At 46.0% G+C, this 21,453-nt stretch overlaps 1 protein-coding gene across 3 annotated transcripts in view; it reads left to right on the forward strand.

Moving 5' to 3' along the window:
* Positions 1-21,453, forward strand: part of LOC111861806 — a 322,342-nt gene that overhangs the window by 270,249 nt on the left and 30,640 nt on the right. For all 3 annotated transcript variants that reach the window (XM_023846679.2, XM_023846678.2, XM_033750465.1), the window contains exon 3: positions 11,214-11,350. In XM_023846679.2, coding sequence (XP_023702447.1) covers positions 11,214-11,350 — 137 coding nt within the window. The remainder of the gene's footprint in view (positions 1-11,213; positions 11,351-21,453) is intronic.

Raw genomic sequence — 21,453 nt, forward strand, 5'->3', positions numbered from 1 at the left:
CATGGAGCGGTGTAGGGATCGGGGAGGGGACTACATTGAAGGGGATAACATTTCGACTGTCTGATTTTTTTTTTTAATAAAGGGCTAGAGCATGAATCCGGTTTCTTTATTGCCACACCTTGTATTGCTTAGAAATATTGGTTATTTCTGGTCTAAATTACTGTGTGTTAGATGAATGAAGCGTGTGCTGACATCTGTTGACATTTCATATTACCACTTGTTGTGTTAACCAATTAAAGTTTCCATGGAAATATTCAGGCGAATGAAAGGGTTTGTTTTATTTATTAAACGCTGTAAAGAAAATGTTAAGTGTCTCAGATGAACGCAATATAAATGTTTGCACATTTTCCATTGTTGTTTCGTCTGTAGATAAATTCCAAATTAAATTACAGCCATTGTAACTGCCAAGCGTTGCTCTCTGCCTTTATCAACAATCAACATTTTCTGTGCACACTGAATTTATTTATCGTTTGGTCATGTCTTGGTGTGAGATGGGGCATTACATATGTCTGGGCAGACCTTTATCTTGTACCACAATTCTTTATTTCATCTCATAACAATGTTAATTGAGCTGGCGTTTGAAAGAAGGAAAAATAGCAGAACGGCGAAGTTTGGGAGGCAGACAAAAGGAAACAGCAATTTCAACTTGCAGAGACAGCCCCTCAACTCGCTTTCCGTTTTTGTCTGACGTGCACTGCCCTTTCTTTGCGTTTCGCTTTATGAGACCGCCTGAGATAACATTGCAAATGTTCTCCACCGAAGAAAATTGTGTATTTGTTGTATAAAAATTACACGAAACTGCAGGAAGTAATGTATCTACACTAGATATATGTGCAGAAAATAAAATATATTGTAAAGGGGTCCATAATATCTTTCTGTTGTTTTCTCTGTGGAGACGGAGGGAGACTTGCCGCCATTTTGTAACTTGCAGTGCGTTCTTTGCAGAAGGATCGGAAGCATTGAAACCAAAACTGGATGCGAGAGAGACAGACATGTTTCATGTGTAGTGCTGAAACTGGATGAAGTGTTTTCTACGAGGTGGGTGGGAGGTGACGGCCGATCAAAGTGGCAGCGCGTTCTAAGGCATGAACTGTCTTCGCACGATCAAGCACTGGCATCGGGGGTTCGACTCCCACTTGAGGCATGGATGTGTGTGTGCGCGTTTGTTCTGTGCTTCTGCTGTCCTGTATGCAGGTAGCAACCTTGCGACGGGCTGAACCCCCATCCAAGGAGTCGTACCGACTGTGTAAAAAGATCACGGAAGTGATAGGCGACCAATGACCAGCAANGGTAAACAGTACTGTCACTTGCAATGCGGTGATATTTTTTCATTTGTGTGAAACAGTCAGTAGATAAGCGGTAAGTGATGTTTTCACTTGACTGGTGATTTGTGCGGCTCCTTTTAACACTTTGTCAATAGCAAAATTATGTAGCAACGATTGACGCGTTTAGGGGCTGCATTTTGATTTAGCATGGGGAGGACTACAATAGGGGAGGCGTATTGGAAGGGGGGGGGGGTCCGTGTGTAAAGCCTACAGTGCAGTGACCTGAGCTTATTTAGAGGAGCAACGTACACTTTCAGATGAGAGCCAGAGTCAGACTTACTTTACGACTGGCCGTTTACCTCCAGTCACTTCGTCTTGGCGACAGGCCCCTTGAGACCCACGACCAGAATTTTTATTTTCCAACTGAACTCTTGCGGTTACAGTCCTTATGTAACATCCTCTCTGACGAGAGGATTGGTCTGTCTTTTACAGTTGCTGCTGGTCCTCGCGAGCGCAGTTATTCTCGGGTCTGAGTACCGCGGGACTCATGACTATATTTTACTGTCTCAGGTTCGAGACTCCCCAACCCTGAAGGCCAGGTTTCCGTATTTATATCTCCCAGGTATAAGCTGGCCCGGGTATACCCCCAGGCACTGGGTTAACGTTTAGATGACACATGCAAGGGAATGGTAGAAAGAATCTGTGTTTCTGTGTCTTATCCGTTTCCTAGCGCCGACCTATTTCAGAGCAAAAAACATGCTGTCACGTGACTCAGTAAATATAGACGGGTTTTGGATTGATGGCCTGATTTATTTGACTCCTTGATACATACACCGCGTGACTACACTTTACGGTTCACTGTTACACACACACACTAGTGTCCACAGTCACGTCTTCACTAGCCGTTGCTCGGTAGCGGCTTTCAACGGCGGACATTCCCCTTCCTCTGTGTTCCCGAACGGTCCACAGCCTCAGCTACCAGCTTCACATAGCAACAGGTCAGAACGACTGAACGGTAGCAGTCCTCTAACTAATTCACTCACTCACCAACCGACTCCACTCCACTGACTTGCTAACTCCACACGAACTGCCCTGCTTGTAACATCTCGGCACGGACTACATAGAAAACGGTTCCTCTGTGCTGTTCAATTGTTGCGTAGCGGAAGACACCATTCCTTTGTTGTTGTTTTTGGACCGCTGTAGGAACAGTCGCCGCATAGCAACGGGTCTACATCCCACAACGTTACGAAATTTATTCGATGTTCCTACTAGTATGTACGGTAGTCAGTGCTGTTAGAGGGATGCGCAAATGTGCTAGAGAGATTTGAATGCTCATTACAAATATCCTTATGTAATTACATGAGTAAACTTCAATTCCTTAATCCGAGAGTAGCTCCTTCTTTAAAGTTTAGTAACTGTGTATTGTGATACTGACAAGGGACGTAAGTGTATCCCGGGCGAAGAAGGGTATTTTAGCCAACTTGTAATAGGTGCAGTCACAAGGAGCGAAGATGGCAACAGTGAACACTGGATAATGTTATGCGCATCCTGGCAACAGAGCCTTGTGGAAACCATTTTGTTTACGCTCTGTGCATTTAGTTCGGAAAGTGGACGCCAGGGAGTGTCCCGGTTCCTTGCAAACACATCAGACGCTAGCACCTTGCCTGAACACACCCCTCGCTGATACAAGCAGCCCAATCTTAATTACATTTCCAAAGTAGAGGGGTACACACCCCGTCCCCTGAGTGTCTACCTCCCCGAAGCTCATCTCAATATCAGAACTCAGTTCCTACCTCACAGAAAACAAACACTGTGCATATTATAGAGATGTGTCTGTTAAGACCATCTCTCTCCAGGTTTTTATTCGGTTTTCCTCTGTCTGTATGCAGACCGTGAGGTGGTTTCCAGGATCGAGATAACTGCTGCGCGCTACTCATGAAGCCCTCCCGAATTAAAGTCATTCTGCTGTAAAGGCCACTAAGTTACATTTCCAGATTATACAGATCACCAGTAATTCAGAAAATCAGAACCCCGCACCGCCGCTGTCTCAAGTCTGTGCTTATAAACATAACGTCATCATTCTCACATTGCCCTTACCAGAAGGAAAGAGACCACTGGGAAGACCAAGACGTAGGTGGGTGGACAATATTAAAATGGATATTAGAGAGATAGGATCGGACAGTATGGATTGGATTTATCTGGGACCAGCGGAGGGTTCTTTTGAATGCGGTAATGAACCTTCCGGTTCCATAAATGCTGGGAAATTGTTGAGAGGCTGCACAACTGGCAGCTTCTCAAGAAGGGCTCAGCTCCATGAGTGAGTGAGTTAGTACACTTTTCCTATAAGCCTTTCTGTTTGCGAGATAATTAGGCAAAACTGAGCGAATATGTTGGAAGTGCAAAGCGGTGCGTACATTGCCTCACTTGTTTATATACTTCTTGTACCTAAGTCAGCCGCTTTCATAAACCTGGCTCCCTCTGCCAACCACACGCAAACATTTTCCTGGATTCTAACAGCTTCCTCTACCCGTTCCCGGAGGGGGAATTTTGAAGTTTAGGGGAAGTGTGTGTGTGTGTGTGTGTGTGTGTGGAGAGGCGTAACGGTGTACGGATTAAGATGGTGACTATAGGGGTTAGGAGGGAAAAGTGGAGGGATCCTTGTATGACGTCATGTACCAGAAAGCTAACATCCTTTGCTACCTCGGAAACCGACGGAATTTCACGCCCGGTACAGGCAGGAGAACTAGACACACGCACGCACGCACGCACGCTCATCAGAATTCTCTACGAGACTGAAGCGAAGGTCTGAAAAGTGTAGTATAGTTATGTACATAAGTAGACCTAACGTCGTTTCGGAGTACCTGCTGTCTCCATCTTCGTGGTAGAAGGTAAGCAGTTGGGGATAAAAGAAAGATTCTTGTGGGACGGTAGAATCTGATACCGGACTCCACGGTGTCACATTCTTGTTACTAGCGGCTTTCTAATTCTCAACTGTCGCCTGTATGAACGTTCTTACCGTTTGTTCGAGTGAAAGTCAGGCACAGAAATGGACGTATAAATACTATGACATGATAACCCGAAAAGCCGGAATAGTGAAGTCAAAACTGACGTTCACTGCTAGGCAACGACTCGGTAAACATTCCCGCAGCAACGAATACGCAACAATTGAGTAACTTTCGTTATTGTGCAACAGAGGTGTGAACGTGCCTTCCCAACAATAGAGAGTCTGTTTTCTGTGTCATCCGTGCAAAGTGATTATAAAGAAGGGTTAAGTCGAGTTGAGTTTCGAGACGCCAGCATGCCAGGACCTGAGCTTGGAAGCAGAGAAACTGAATTGAGTTGGCAGTTGCAGAATAATGGCAAGAAAGGATTTAGGCGCTGAAAAGAAGTCTATATATATGTGATTTGTAGTTACAGCGAGACTGTTATAAATCCGTTGCCAGGATACGACTAGTGAAGAATGAGTATGTTAGTGCGTGTGGACATGTGAACTGGAAAGTGTGTAGATCAGCGACAGCGCTGTATTGCCTGTGGTCCCGAGGTGTGTAAATAAGGTGTCAGTAAATCCAATCCAGAACCCCGTCTATAGTCACCCCTACACGTGACAATATATTTGGTTTAACTACGTTCTTAGTAACTCAGACCGTACAGCGCCGAATGGTAACTCTTTCCTTCTAACTCAAAGGGCTAAGTCACTGCCGTATCTTGGTATCTTGGTATCTGCATTTGGTTTCAGGATTCATTAATCATCTCTTACGAAACGTCGCTTCGAATGGAACAACTGTGTAGCGCCGAGATTGACTTCAATCTATTTCAATCTTGCCTCACGCAATGAAACAATTCCGCAGTAATTGATTGAGTGGGTAAGATTCTCCTGGTTTCCACGCGTTCAATGAATTCAAGAGGGAGCTACGTTTGACGTCACATTGCGCCGATCTGCGCGAAGTTTCGAAATAAACTTTGTTACATCTGATTCTATTGTTCACGTGACATGCGAAATGGGTGCCGGGAGACGAGTTCTGTCCGCTTGCCGCTCCGTTACAACGAACCAGCTGAGATCTGTGTTCTGTATATCGCCGTTAAGCGTAATTATGAATTGTTTGTTGTGTGGTACTTTTACTGCGACATGCTTCGTGTGAGAGTATTTCCACAAGGCGTCTTAAGTATGCAGTGACGCCATAGTACAAATATTATGTTTCAGGACTGTTTCCGTCTTCAGGTAAAACCTACTCAGTTGGGGACAATCGAAAGACCTATTCACTATCTCCAAAACGTCGCGTTTTAAGTAAAAATAGGATGAAGGTTACTGTTCATAATGCACCATCGTCACGAACTTGTAGACCTTAATGACATCATGTGTTAGGGTTTATTACAATGAAAACACCGAAGACGTCTGAAATACACAGACGAAACAAGTCGGATTTAAAGTGAATTAGGTAAGGCGATACAACATAAAAATTAAAATATACGGAACTATAATTTTGCCTGTGGTTCTCTATGGGTGTGAAACTTGGTCTCTGACATCAAGGGAGGAACATAGACTGAGGGTGTTTGAGAACAGGGTGTTGAGGAGAATATTTGGACCGAAGGGGGAGGAAGTGACAGGTCTGAGAAAACTGCATAATGGGGAGCTTCGTAACTTGTACTCTTCTCCAAGTATAATTAGAATGATCAAGTCAAGAAGAGTGAGGTGGGCAGGGCATGTAGCGCGCATGAGAGCGAAAAGAAACGCATACACAATTTCATGAAAAAGCTTAAAGAAAAGAGACCACTAGCAACACCTAGACGCTGTTCGGAGGCTAATATTAAAATGTATCATAAAGGAACAGAATGCTAAGTAGTGTACTGGGTTTGTCTCAGAACAGGCCCTTTTGCATGGCTCTTGTGAATGCGGTAATAAACCTTAGGGCTCCATGAAAGGCGGAGAAGTGTAGGGCTGCTGAGTAGCTTAGCCACTGTCAGTTTCCCAGTAGGGACTCATCTCCATGGACTTTGTTACTTCGAAGGGAAGCGTTGCAGAGACACGCACTGTAAACGGTAAAGCAGCACATCCGACAAATGAAAGAGGTGCAAAGTCTGTGCACTTCATCGCGTATTATTATTATTATTATTGACGAGGTTACTTTGGAAACGAAACTGTCTCTCGGTAGATCATTATAGTTAAAAATAATAAACGGTAAAGTTATCCCTGTAACAGGCCGTGGAGGCCCATAGGGTTGTGAGACGTCGAGGCTCCCACATTTTCTCTAGAGAGCCTGCTCACAGATGGCGGTGAGGTTGTCAGCCTTACGCACCGGCCGCCCTTTACCCACAGGAAGATTCCTGGTACTCATTTCTGTTAGAGACTACCGAATTCCGATGTAAGGGCTGTACGGATTTTCGTTTTGGTCCCTAATCCGAATAAGAAAACATGATTCATGGAATGCAGTCTGTCTGTACGAACGTAAGTTTGAACGCCTGAACGGTTGGACGGAGTTTATTTGTATTCGGAATTCAGAAGTTTATCCATCACATGTCGCGGTGTTCACTGAATATTAAATTCCTGTCTCAAAGAAATTGGTGCCCTGCAAATGGGCTCCAAAGCACGAACAACCGATTTCCTCGAAAACAGCTCCAAAGATTTTGATTGAATTTCATTAATGAATTGAGATCATGTCCTGGAACAAAACTCCGTGCGTCGTGTGTTCAGGACAGAGAAAGTACGCTGGAATGCATGCATGCATGCGTACAGACAGAGACAGAGAGTGCGCTCCGAGAGACGCTGTTTCCTGTTCAGGAGCTCTGAAAACGAAAATACAAATCCGTGAAAACCTCAAGGTCAGTTTTTGTTTACACAATCACAAAAATATGTACCAGAAAATTAAAATAAATTTTCACGGTTACAAATCGGAGTTTGTTTTGTTGTTTTCTTATCGGACGTTTCCGCAAATGTTTCAGTTCGGCACGCGCTCATGCTTCCACGCAAAAGCTGCACCCTCGGTTATGTTAAAATACGCATATGCCACTCTTCCACAGACACTGGCTGCAGGTTACGAATGGTATTCACCACTCCCGGAGAATCTGCAGACTGCCAAGCAAAGCATCTCATTATGACGATTTATTCGAGGCAGCCAACCTCAATCATCCGTTGGAAAACGAACTCAAAATATGCATAAATCATTGGATGGTGATCTCAAAGCCACAGACCGACAAGGCACGAAAGTGAGCGTACAAGATGGTGAATATTATGTTCACTTCACACGTCATTAGCCTCTACTTTCTTGCTTCATGGCCCGCTGTACTCAGGCTGACGTTGCAAGAAACAGATTATTACAGTAACCATGGCAACTAGATCGACTTTTCTCTTAGGTAAGGAATGGATTTTCTGTTTAGAACTTAGTTTTACTGGAGTTCATAGGCCCCTTAGTGCCTTAACTTTCAATGCAATTGGCATTTGGAGGCAGCGCTATGAGCCCGGTGAACAGCTGCAAAACACACCGCCTCCGTCTTCAGGGAGGAAGTCATAAAGGAGTAATCTGTATGTAAGATTTGAGGTTTTCACGGCGGTGACTATGAACAAAGCAGTCTTCTGGGATGTGGCACCGTGTAGATGTGGTGTTAACCGACGTTTCGGAGGAACATATCGCCTCCAGCTTCAGGGTAGAAGGAAAATAAGAAAATCCTCAAGCGAAGAGACAGAGAGAACCGGCGCAAGTCTGCTTGCGATACGTTCTTCCGAAACGTCATTTAACACATCTACACGGTGCCACATCCCAGAAGACTGCTTTCTTTCAGTAACCTATATGTTTGTGCGTCGTATGACATTAAGAATAAATGTTTATTTATCTAATCAGCATTAACCCGGGTTTGTAGTGGGGATGGCATTTGTTTTCTGTGAGTTGTAAACTGAATTTTGTGCATTATTTATATGAACTAAATGCTTCAAAGCGTTAAGGAGACGGCCTCCGTTGTTTTGTCAGTGTGTCGCTCGGTGCCCGACATCGGGGCTGGCCGGCTGGAACTCAGCGCAGGTCGCGGGCAGCACAAAAACAGTTGGGACACTGTTGCAGCAGACTGGCAAGGAAAAGTTGACTGTTGTGGTGTGTTTGTGACACGGGCCTGCAGATGGCACTGCGGCCGCTCGACGGCAGAATCAATTTCCCACCAGGCATTCACAGCCCGAACAATGTAGACGTCATTTCCGGTTCGCATCTCTTGTGTTGCCCGTATTCATAAAGAAAATGATTGGAGAATCTAGTAGAAAGAGACAGAATTGGCTCGCAAAAAATTCGGCCTATATATATAAAACTGTTGCCTCCTGTTTCATGCGGCGGACCTAGTAGAGAGAGCTCAAAGGTACTGTGGCGTGTAGATCCGTTGCTAAGTGGTGAATCTGTAAAGAGTTGGCCGTTGCTAGGTAACGCCTACAGCATACACGAACGCAATAATAGAAGGGCTGTGTTTTATATGGTCCGCGTTGCGACCGTTTCTAGGCAACGGCTCGGTCAAAACGTTCCCGCGGATAATAATACGATTGCAGCAATCGAAGTATTGATGGGAACGGTGTTTTCTACGGATGTCCATGCCGAAACGATGTTTAGAGCTTAGTGAGTGCTCAGTTGAGAGTCAGGCTGTGAAGATAAGACTAGGAGGTTGTGTGAAGTAGCCGCCAGTCTTAGAGCTAGTTAGTGGGTTATGTGGAGACAGGACTTGAGAACGTGAAGCTTAAGAATCTCCACTGTTGAAACCGTTACCGTGAATCGGCTGAACACACGGAAGGCTAGGAAAAGGCTCAGTAGGTGCTGTGGTCGTTTGTGGCGAGCGGTGGAACTGTAATTACTTACGAGTGGTGCGTATATAAGCGGCCAATACATCGAGTCTCCAATCGAACTCCCGTCTATAGTCACTCATACCCATGAAAATATATTTAATGTGTACTCTTAAGCCGCGTCAAAAGCGGCCTCCGTAGTCTAGGGGTAACGTTCCCACATCATGACTCTAAGTACGCCGGTTCAAACCCGGCGGAGGTCGTGGAATTTTTAAGGGCGGAAAAAATTCAGGGAACAAGTCCTCCAGGAGGGACTTTAAGCCGTGTGTCCCGTGTCGTAGATTTACGGCACGTAAAAGAACCTCATGTCTCTAGGAGACCTCTGAGCTAAATTAGGCAATAGTTTCCCGCCCAAGTAGTTTCCAATGCCTCTGGTAGATGGGGGAAGTATCAAAGGTACCGAGGGCCGACCTCGTTGGCTCAACGGGGCTGATAGCACGCACCAGTACAGGTAGGGTATGGAGACTGGTAGAATATCAAAGGGGGACGCACAATGGACCAATAACTGGTCTAAGTGCATGGGGAAACCCACCCCCTCCAATAATAATAATAATAATAATAATAATAATAATAAGCCGCGTCAAAAGTAGGTTCACAAAAATGGGGTCATGGGCCTCGCGGGGACGGGAATCAAGAATAGCTGTGCTGGCGAGGACCATTCTGGCGGTTAGTGGCCGGCTCCAACCCCGTTAGCCTAGATTCGATTACAGGTCATACCATATGGGATTTGTGGTGTACGAAGTGGCACCAGGTCAAGTTTTTCTCCGAGTACTTCGGTTTCCATTGCCAGTTATTTTCCTGCAGCTCTGCATTCATCAATCATCTGATCATCTACAGATCTACAGCAAGTTGCCTAGACCGAAGCGCTACAACATAGCCTCAGCGGCCCGTACACGTCACCTGTTGGGTGATACACAGAGCAAAGAGCGTGGACTCCACAAGGCGAGAGCAAGGGCAAAATGGCACGACCTGATTCACTAGAGAAGAGCCCGATATGCAGGCGCCCCACCCTGTAACTGCTTCAGCCACTGGAAGAGCATATCAACATGGAGGGTGGAGTCCAGTTGGGTCCGCTCGGCACGGCGGCCACTGACTGGCCTATTGTACCTGCCCCGGGTGATTATGATGATGGAGAATTTGGTGGAATGAAGATTGATAGGGGAAACCGAAGTACTCGGGGAAAACCCGCCCCAGCGCCACTTTGTCCACCACAAATCCCACTTGACACCCGGTCGCCGCACTTGAGCTATGGCGCGGCCAGTATCAACATGTAGCGGGCACAGAGTTGTAAAGAGATTCACTACAAACTATCCCATTTCTGTGCACTTTTAATGATAATTTTCAAATGTTTCATTTTCAGTTCCAAATTTTACTGCCTAAGTATTTAAGTGTTAACTGAAAATTCAGTTTATGCATCTAAAACGCACAAGGACACAATGTGAATCCATATTGAAATTAGATGCAATTCAAGAACTAGGACTAGTATCACTGTACTCCTGATGATGGCTCAAAATAAGGGCCGAAACATGTAGCGTCAACAGCAAAATAGAACAAATGTTGATACAGTAGTGTCTGTTGTGTAGTCCTGATGCTGCCAGTGTTGGTGACTAACCACCTTGATACTTGACTCCGTACTATTACCCATATGCACGGCAGCCAGGACTGATAAAGCGATGCATTTGGCGTGACATATTGCACGAGTGGAGGAGACTCTTAGGGAGAACCCGGAAGGGAGTGACCTAAGGGTATTGTTGAGAGGATAATATTAAAATAGTTTATAAGGAAATAATGTGGGAGAGTGTGGGCCGGATTAATCGAGCTGCGGGTGGGGTTCTGTGGCTAGTCCTTATGAGGACTCCTCAAAAGGAGGTAAACATCATGACCAGGTGAGCTACAGTTAGCTTCTTAAGCAGGATTCTGCTCTGTTTCTGTGACATCTTCTGATATGCGTTATTGTCAGGTAGTGACGCAAATCATTACGTCTTCATTACACAATCACTAGAATCTATTTTCAGTGTAGGATGAGACGCAGTGCAGCCTGCTCAGGGTGTCACGTGTCCTCAGAGACGTTTCGGACATAGCACGGTGTTGCCTCTTGTACCGCTGGCTTCTACAGGATGTTCCGTATCTGTGTGTTCCAGCCTGCAACAGAACCTACTTCGGGGACGTGGGCCGCACTTACGACCTGGAGATTAGACGCCCCCGGGAGGATAGACTGCCCTTCCTGTGCCACCTCAACTTCACCGCGGGGGGCAAGGATTTGGGAGACCTGGTGCAGGTAAGTGAGTTGGTGGCAAGTCCTTCATGCGAGGAGCTGTGTGTTGTGCATGATGTCGCCACAGCTCTGTGAGGAGAACTCTCTTCTGGGATGTGACATAATTTAACAGACGTTTCGGCAAGACATACTGACTCTGTCTTTAGGATATGAAAGTAAAGCAGCTATTCAGCAAGAGGTAAATAGGAAACGGATTTCTGAAATGCTTTGCCTACGAAATGTAAGCGACATTCTGCTGAACTACAGGGTGTTCCATTTATTCAACAATGGTCCTACAGCCCTTTGTTGGGCCCTGGCCTCTTCTTCAGTTTCGTATTCTTTCTTACACAGACGGTAGAACTCCTTGGGTGAGTGCTCAGCCCGTAACAAGGCCGCAACCTGCACACTGGGCAACACAAACAGAATAAACGCACACAGACATCTATGCCTAGAGTGGGATTCGAACTCACGATCCTAGCGTCCGAGCGAGAGAAGACAGTTCATGCCTTAGACCCCGCGGCCACTGTGATCGGCACAGGGTGTACCAGATCTCACAAAATCCCATGAATGCAGTTCAGGTTCTCAATATTAGCAGCGAACTCTTCCCCTCTGTAAATACAGGAGTGAGCATAAAAATGGCCACGCGCTTCCTGTTTCCGAATGCCGTTTCTTTCCGGAAGAATTCGGAACCAGTCGCGGACGGTCTGCGAAACATTGGCCTTTCGGCTTGGTCCACAAGCCGCACACAACTGTTATGTTCTTTGAAAGCACGTAACATGGGAAGAGACAGTTTATCTCGTGAGCTGATAACTCTCCCTGCAGATGGGCCTGAAGACAAACTGTATGAACCGAACCAGTCTATTGAGGCACTAGACATCTGATATGAAACGCAAAACCCAGCGCCCCACAGTCCAATGACATTTCTGTTCAATGCATGTATGTGGGTTGTGTTCTAATGTGGAGACTGTGAGTAGCACGTACAGTGTACGGTTACTTTCCTGTAGGGGGGTTCGTAAAGTGAACTCAAGTACAGCAAACCCTCGCTAATCCGGACCGAAATATGGAAAATGAAGAAATGTCTTCACAGGTGAGTACACACTTTAAAAGACACGTGGGACTTAGGAGCAAGAGGACTTTCAGACTGTGTTGAGGGCAGCTGGAGAGACTGAAACCACACAAGGGAATATCCAAGATTGGCTTCAGCTGGCTGAAGGAGACCCTTGAACTCAGTTTCTGACAGAGGAAGAAATTGCTGCGGTGTTTTTTTATTGAGCCGGGATAGCGTAGTCGGTATAGCGACTGGCTACAGAATGGACGACCGAGGGGTCGGAGTTCGACTCCCTGTAGGGACAAGTATTTTCTCTTCTCAGTGTCGTGCAGACCGGTTCTGGGATTCACCCAGTCTATTATCAGTGGTTACCGGAGGCTGTTTCCCGGGGGGTAAAGTGGCCAAGGCGTGAAGCTGACCACTCACCTCCCTGTAACTAGTGCCGAGGTCAAGAAAATATGGATCGGTACATCTACTCCCCCATACGCCTTCATGGCGCAGCGCTTAAGTAGTTAATAACAGGGACAACTTTACACGTCAGTCCGTCTCCGAGCAGAGACAGAAGTGACCTTCATAATACGAACTGCAATTGAGGCCCGGGACTTAGTCTTGGATGTCATGGCCTGCGAACCACTGTTGGGTCACCAGTTTAGTATAAACATGAAGAGCACTGCCTTCTGAGATGTACAGCCATGTACTCTGATGGAAACACACTGATGTTTCGGAATAATTTACCGTCGTCAGGGTCGAAGTGTAAGCAAAGCAAGTAATCAACCTTAAATACTCTTGTGATATAATGCCATGTACCCTGATACCAGCGTTTCGGAGTAAAGCAGAGGAAGCAACCAGTTTGAATCAAGAAGATCACAGAAATTTGTTGTCCGCTTCTTTCAGTTAGTGTTCGATCGTGAGGATGGAGGCGGTAAGTGTTTCCGAAACGTCCGTGAACTTCTACCGGACTGCACGGCGTTGAGAACTTCAGGTCTGACGTACTGCGAATATGCGTGTCAGTTCGCTCTTGCATTGATAGTGACAGGGCCGCACGTTCCGAACTCCTGAAGCCGTTACCGACTGAGCACACAGATGCTAATAATGTACATCCGTGGGGTCAGAGGTCGGCTGCGTATGCAGTGTGGCGCATTAACCAACTGATCTCGCCAATGGAGTTAATGGTGGCCTGACTGCAGAACCGGGCGGACGGTGTGACGTGTACATGTTCTTGTTGAGTGTGTTGTCGGGTCTCTGCGCAGTGTGGATAACAGTATTGCGACGTTTAGGGAGTACATCTTGTCGCCATCTTCAGGGTTGAAGTTAGTATAATGGTTGAGCTTTGCTGTTGTAAAACTGCCTAATTTCAGAGATTTCATTTCATTGGATTGATCTGGCTCAGGATAGGGACCAATGGATGGCTCTTGTGAACACGGTAATGGACCTTTGGTTCCATCAAATGCTGGGTAGCTGCACAGTTGGCAGCTTCTCAAGAAGGACCCAGCTCCATGAGTGAGCGAATGCGAGTTTCTTAGCCAGAAATCCATGTGTATGTCAAGTTGCCGTCCAGTTTTGCTGACAGTGAAAGGGGTAAGCTTGCTGGACTAATTCTGCTGATTGTTACGAGTCAGCTGGTGGCCGCGGCTGTTGGCGCGCTTCCGAAATGTTAAATGACATTCAGGAGAAACAGACATAATTAACCTGTATATTTGTTTGCAATGGGATGTCAGCACAGCGTGGCGCCCAAGTAATAACATTTGCAAAGGCCTGTATTTACTGTGCTTTGGGGCAGGCCCCAGTGGGGCACCGAACACAGGCCTTATGTATGCGTGTCACACGCGACGTACTCTTAGACCTTATCACAAATTCATAGGCAATTAGTAAAGTACATGTTCCTCGGCTATTACTAATTCTCAAAAACAGAGAAGCCTCGGTCCCCCCATCCACGGTCGGCAAGGCAGATCGGATGTCATTAAAACAGGGGTTCGCGAAAGGGCACAAGTCCCTAAAACTGGGAATGGGTAAACTGTAATGTTGATATTGTTTTGTGGTCTTTTACGATGCTATAAATAAATCAAACTACACAAGTCAAAATGTAAGAGTATATATTAATGTTGAGCTGGAAAGATTTTGAAAATTGGACGTCATGATGTATAATAGGTAATTACGCGGTATTTCTCTGGAGGGACTGGGCAAAATCACGAATATTCTCAATCAGTATTGACTCGGATGAGATTTAAACCTAGCACATCCAGAATACAAGTCTAAATTTAATAATTAGAAGGGAACAAATACTTGAAAGCAGAAATACCCTTTCTTCGCCCGGGATAAGACAGTTTCCATTGTCATTATCACATGATTATATTAGCTCAGGGGGGCTACTCCTTACAGATCCTTGCCTGATGTTCCTAGTGCTTCAGGGTGACGGGTCAGAGAGCTTCGGCGCTGCTTCTTCGCTTCGCATTTGTGAATCTCTTGACTTTGTATAAACAGTAACGCCCTTCCCTTCACGTTCATGTCACGGACCCGCAAAACCGTATCGAAAAGTGTGGATAACTGCTTGCGCCCTCGAGCCCTTTATCGCGCACAAAGCGCCTAATAAACACCTTGGAGCTTCAAGAGAGACAGCAGCAGTTTTCTGCAATGTAGCTACAACTGCCATGCGGCATCAATATTGGACCCAACGTGAACAGCCTCGCCTGCTTTTTCGCGGCTCAGAAGATGCAAGTAGTTCCCCAAGCCTTAAATTCAGCCAAATAATATTTTTAAACATCCACTTCGTACCTCACAGGAAACACATTACATCTACGCTACAGAGCCCAACCGGATAATGCTGTTTGGGGAAACAGTTGCTGTTTATTGTGACAACCATACGGAACACACAAATAAACTGTGTGGGCAGAGCGCAGAGACTTTATATATAATTTTTTATTGCTGGTGGGACTAAGTCCCTTGTACTGCGGCCACTTCTGGCCTATTGTACCAGCCCCTGATGATAGGTGAGGGTGATTCTGGAGCAATTGAAGGAATGAATATTGGCAGGGGAAACCGAAGTACTAGGAGAAAACCTGCCCCAGCGCCACATTCTCCACCACAAATCCCACTTGACCAGACCCGGGATCGAACCCGGGCCGCCGCGGTGGAAAGCCAGCAACTAACCGCTTGAGCTATGGCGCGGCCCCTGACTTTATGTACACGTATAAGAATTCAGTCCGTACCTCACAGGAAACACATTACGTCTATACTACAAAGCCCAACCGGTTAATGCTGTTTAGGGAAACAGTCGCTGTTTATTGTGAGAACCACACGGAACACACAAATACACTGTGTGGGCAGAATGCAGATATTTGTATGTTCACACAAATGAAATATAGAGTTACCGCTACCCTGTAAAGGGATAATTGTGTTAGGAAAGTAATTTGTATAAAACTGTCTGAATGCATTAAGCTGACCATAACGGAACCCACAGGAATGGTATCTTTGCACACAATTAAAACACGAAACAAGAAAATTGGATGTAAGCCACAGAGTGAAGTGGCGAGGAGAAACGCACGGAAGCACTGATAAATAGTGACGGGTGAGGGAGGCATTGTTTCAGAACACTGCACACACAAGGAGGGGGAAAGAAACAAAACACACGATGCACGCTTAACGCTGTACAGGACATTAGTAACTACATCAACCACTCACCTTATCACACCAGAACTCTGCATTCTGCCCGCACAGTGTATTTATACGATTCTCACAATAAACAGCGACTGTTTCCCCAAAGAGCATTAACCGGTTGGTCTCTGTAGCGGAGACGTAATGTGTTTCCTGTTAGGTACGGACTGAATTCTCATATATAAAGTCTCTGCATTCTGCCCACACAGTGCATTTGTATGTTCCATATGGTTCTCACAATAAACAGTGACTGTTTCCCCAAACAGTATTAACCGGTTGGGCCCTGTAACGGAGACGTAATGTGATTCCTGTGAGGTACGGACTGAATTCTTATATATAAAGTCTCTGCATTCTACCCTCACAGCCACGTGTGGAGGCGGAGTCGAATACCTCCACCGTGACCATGCGAGTCGTAGTAGGCGGCGAAAAGAGAGGTCTCAGATCTGAGACAGTAAAATATGATCTCGAGTCCAAGGGACTCGGACCCAAGGAAGACCGCCCTGGCAAGGGCCAGCAGCATATGGAAAATACAGATCCGTCATCTCGTCAGAGAGGGCGTCCCACAAAAATAAGACCGTAACTGTCAAACTGTAATAATTAATGTCTGGTCATAAATCCCAAATGGGGATCGACACCAAGACTGACTGACTGACTGACTGACCGACCGTCAGTCGCAATGTGACTTTGACTGCCCACACAGTGTATTTGTGTGTTCCGTATGGTTCTCACAATAAACAGCGACTGTTTCCCTAAACAGCATTAACCGGTTGGTCTCTGAGTCTCTGAGTTAGGGGCTTCATCTCCTGCCAAGCACTTTGCTGGTTACAGAGCGAGGAGACGGAACACTTGAGGATTTCCCTAAACAACATTAACCGACTTCCCTGCATAACTTGAGCCATCAAAGGGAAACGGCCTAAACGTCCGGTTCATGTTTACATAATGCAAGGATCAACAACAAAACCAAGGATGGCAATTTCTGTAAATTCCATGTGAAATTTGCGTTCACCTCAAAGGAGGCCGAGGAAGTCAAAGACCATGAAAAGGAAAAGAGACTTCACTCGTCTCCGAGGGCAAGGCATTATGAAGAGTGAAGATACAACGAGAGAGGAATAATCGTGATCCTCACAGGCTACATACGGGAGAGACAAAGGTTTTTTTGTGTGCAATGTTAACCACAGTTGGCTGAGTTTGAGTAATGTTAGCGTACGCGCTTCCCTGACTGTCTGCAGGATTTACACAGATGCAAAGTATTACAACCCCCCCTCCAAGTACCCCCTGGCACCTCACAGCCATTTTGTTTTTACAGCGCAGTATCCGCGCAACAGCGGCCTATTTGCAGTTTTCTGAATATTTTAGTTTCGGTTCAAATTGCGAGTAATTTATGGTTCGTTGGTAATATGACACTAACGGAGTTACGCAGGGCTAGACACGGTTTCAGAAATGTTCTCTGCGCAGTACTTCAAACGCTCAAGTAAATTGCAGAGTTCGTCTCTCGTACTTGTCTTCAACTGTTTACTCACACACGTAAAGATAAAACGGTAATATTTTCCCTGTGCTTGATCGCGCATCAGTCCATGAAGACGTATGGTTGAGTGGAGGTATAACTCCACACATACTTAACTTCTGCGCTAGATGGAGGTGAGTCTACGCAGCTGTACCCATTGTTCAGGAGGCTGGATGGTCGGACTGAACGCTACTGAGAAGAGAAAGACAACTCTGTTCCTGTCGGAATCGAAACCAGGTTCCTCGGTCATCCCGTCCATTGCCTGATTAGTACTGACTGACTTATCCGGGCTCTTAAATAGAACTGTACATTTTTCATGCAGCCGTAAGAACACGTGATTATGTCTTGAGAACAGAGTAATATTCAGAAGCTAACAGTTGTTCAGCTGACCAAGACACTCCGAACATTATATAAACCCGGGAAGTTAATTACCATATTAACAACAGCCAACAGTTTTGCAGAATTGCGAGCCAGACTAATGCAGTCCACACCCTCACACATTAAGATCCATTTTAATATTATCCTGTAACATGTGTTGCAGACATGATAAACACCACTGTTTTAATGTGAGACACTCAGATTGACTGGATCTGTTTGGAAACTATTCGTAGATGACTTGATAATATTAAGATTGATATTGAAGAAACAGTGTATGGGTGTGGGGATTGGATTCATACGGATGTTGATAAGGACCAATAGCGGACTGTTGTGAATACGATAATAAACCTTCGGGTCCCATTCACTCACTCATGGAGCTGAGCCTTACTTGAGGAGCCACCAATTCTGCAGCTACTCAAGAACTTCCAAGGATTTTATGGACCCCGAAGGTTCATTACCCTGTTCACAAGAGCCCTCCACTGGGCCCTATCCTGAGCCAGATAAATCCAATCCATACCATCCCATCCTATCTCTCTAAGATTCATTTTAATATTGTCCACCCACCTACCTCTTGGTCTTCCCAGTGGTCTCTTTCCGTCTGGCTTTCCCATCAGTATCCTATACGCATTCCTCTTCTCCATTCGTGCTACATGCCCTGTCAGACTCTTCCTCCTTGACTTGACCGTTCTAATTATACTTGGAGAAGAGTACAAGTTATGAAGCCCCTCATTATGCAGTTTTCTTTCGGGTTCCATAAAAGGCGGTGGGTTCTGTAAGTAACTGGGCAACTGTTAGCTTCTCAAGGAGGGCTCTTTGCCGTGGAGTTAGTTGTATGATTAATTAATGAGTCGGTCAATAGTTTTATATGCGTCATTAAACAAATTTGCCAACCAACCAAATCTGTGTTAGGGAAGCAACTGTTTTTATCGTTTGAGGAGGGTGTCGGCTCGTGACCCTAGGGATTGAATGGCGACAGATGGGGTTTGGATTGGCGACTGGATTTAGTTAACATTTACAGACTGTAACTGCAAATAACTACGGCAGTCTCACTGAGTTACACACTCCAAACAACACTGTAACTACAGCGCACAGAAATTCTTCTCAGTCTTCACTAGCCGTCGCTTGATAGCGGCTTCCAACGTTGGAAGTTCCTCTTATTCTGGGTTCCCGAGCTGTCCGCGGCCTCAGCTACCAGCTTCTCACTTCTCACAACTCAAGTGAAATTCAAAGTCACATTACTTCTGACGGCCAGTCAGTCAGTAAGTCTTGGTGTCGCGCACCCATCTGGAGCTCATGACCAGATATTTATTATTGTTTGACAGCTACTGTTTTGTTTTTTGTGGGCGCCATCTCTGACGAGAGGACGGGTCTGTCTTTTGTATATGCTGCTGGTTCTTGCCAGCGCAGTCTTTCTCGGGTCCGAGTCCCTTGGGACTCGTAATGTTATTTTGCTGTCTCAGATTTAAAACTTCCCTTTTCGTCGCCTCCTACGACTCGCAGGGTCCCGGTGGATGTATTCGACCCCGCCGCCACGAACTACTAGTCCTCGTTATACAGCCCAGGCACGAACCGCACAGTAAGCGTCTCTTCCATTGTTGTGTGTTCCCTCGTTGCCGGGGAAACAGCGTATCACCAGAGCTTTTTCATAGCAACGGATGTTATACTATTGCCTGTTTGGGCTCTACATGTCAGAGTATGTTGTCCTGTGACTCCAGTGGGCACTGCTGCCACAGTACTGCGGGCTACGGTTTGGCACCAGGTTAACTGGAGCGCATAGTGGCAGCAACACTCAGCGGTAATTGGGAGCCCCGAGCATCTTGGTCTTGAGGCAGGCAACCCGCCACACACGCCTCTCTGACGTACAATCCCGCATTTCACCATGGCCCTCAAACCTGCAGGAGAAACATGTTCAAAACTACTGTCTCCTGGGGCGTGACGTCATGTAACCTTTGAGGTGGAGACCAAAATTTCGGAGGAACACGCCTCCTCCATCATCAGGGATGAATGATCTTGTGCTTTGAAGATTCAGGCAGCGGGGTTGGTCCTCATCTTGTATCTGTTCAATCGGTTAGCGTCTAGCGCATGTGAATGGTCAGCTACACGCCCCGGCCGCTTTATCCCCTCCACTCTTGGATAGGAGGCTGGATGGGCCCCAGAGCCGGACTGGACGCTGCCCCTGCCGGTCATGGGACCCATAGCTATAGTCACTGCACCACCTGAGCTATCCCGGATCTTCACTAAAGGTAGCTTGCGCCAATTCTGCCGTTTATCACAGCGGGAACCGCTGTAAGTCACACCCTAACCTATCATCGCTCAGTAAGCTAATAATGCGATTTCGCTTGGGGATATTTCGATAATCGAAGTTTGCTGCACGCTCAGTTCACAGACCAGGCATTGATTTCATTAAGCTGGATAATGGGGCTTCTAAAAGCCGCGATCCTATGTTAATTTGCAGGGTACATTCAGGTGACACTCCGGGGCATGCGCACTCGTCATTTCTGTCATCATGCCATTTCTGTATATGGAAAACATACCGACTACCAACACAGGGTATCGCAGTGTATTATGGGAATTTTAAACAGCTTCAGAATATACTCCGGCTTAGTCGGTATAACAGCGGGCTACAGGCTGGACGGTCGGGGTTCGATTTCAAGCAAAGTCAGGAGACTTTCTCCACATTGTCCATATCGGCACTGGGGCTCAACCAATGGGCCCCCGAGGTTATAGGGGCCTGGGCATGAACATCCATGTAGTGCTGAGGTCAAGAATAGTGGAGCTATGACTCCACTCCCCCGCGCGTCCTTCTGGCAAGGTATTTAATTAAGCGCAGGGAGACCTTCTCTCAAGAGAACAGCTGTTAGTAAGGAGAAGACGTCACGAAACATTCGCAACAAAGCAAAGCGCAGTGCGGTCTGCGCGACAGGCCTTTCTCTTGTCTTCGTTCGCACGTGTTCGTTTTTATTCGGTAGTGATTTCCGCTGAGCAGTTCGCGTTCGGATGACAAGAGAAGTCGAAGGTACGCGGCTCATTGTGAAACTTTATGCCAACAAAATTTCTTAATTTGAATTTTCGTAAAGCGAGGACTCTCTGTAATTATGAGGCTTCCTCACTCGTACAACAATTGAGTTTCTCTTGTGTCTCCTGTGTCAGGTTACATACGCGTAGAATAAAGTCTATTGTACTGCGTAGGTTTCTATTCACAGAAATCTATTTCTATTGTTTTCTTTCGTAAACAACTTGTTGCTTACTACAGATTTTATCTACAATAAATCTCTCTGAAATAAGCTCAAAGATTTGCGTCTTCACCGTGCTTATGCTTGTTGATAGCAATCTTTATTATCTGTCCTTTTCCAAATGTAACATTTGCAGCTCTGATGGTTCATTAGTTGTCGCTATTAAACCGAAAACTAAAGAAATTTTTCGCATTTTCGCCGTGTTGTTATTTTATACTCTACAAAGAAAAAGATTTAACAAGAGTTACGTATCTTCCTAAGATCTGTTACCACAGCATTAATATCCTTCCTACCGCGCGGGTTCACATGTCCG

This window comes from Cryptotermes secundus, unplaced genomic scaffold (assembly GCF_002891405.2).
Source record: "Cryptotermes secundus unplaced genomic scaffold, Csec_1.0 scaffold620, whole genome shotgun sequence".
In the NCBI taxonomy this organism is placed as follows: domain Eukaryota; kingdom Metazoa; phylum Arthropoda; class Insecta; order Blattodea; family Kalotermitidae; genus Cryptotermes; species Cryptotermes secundus.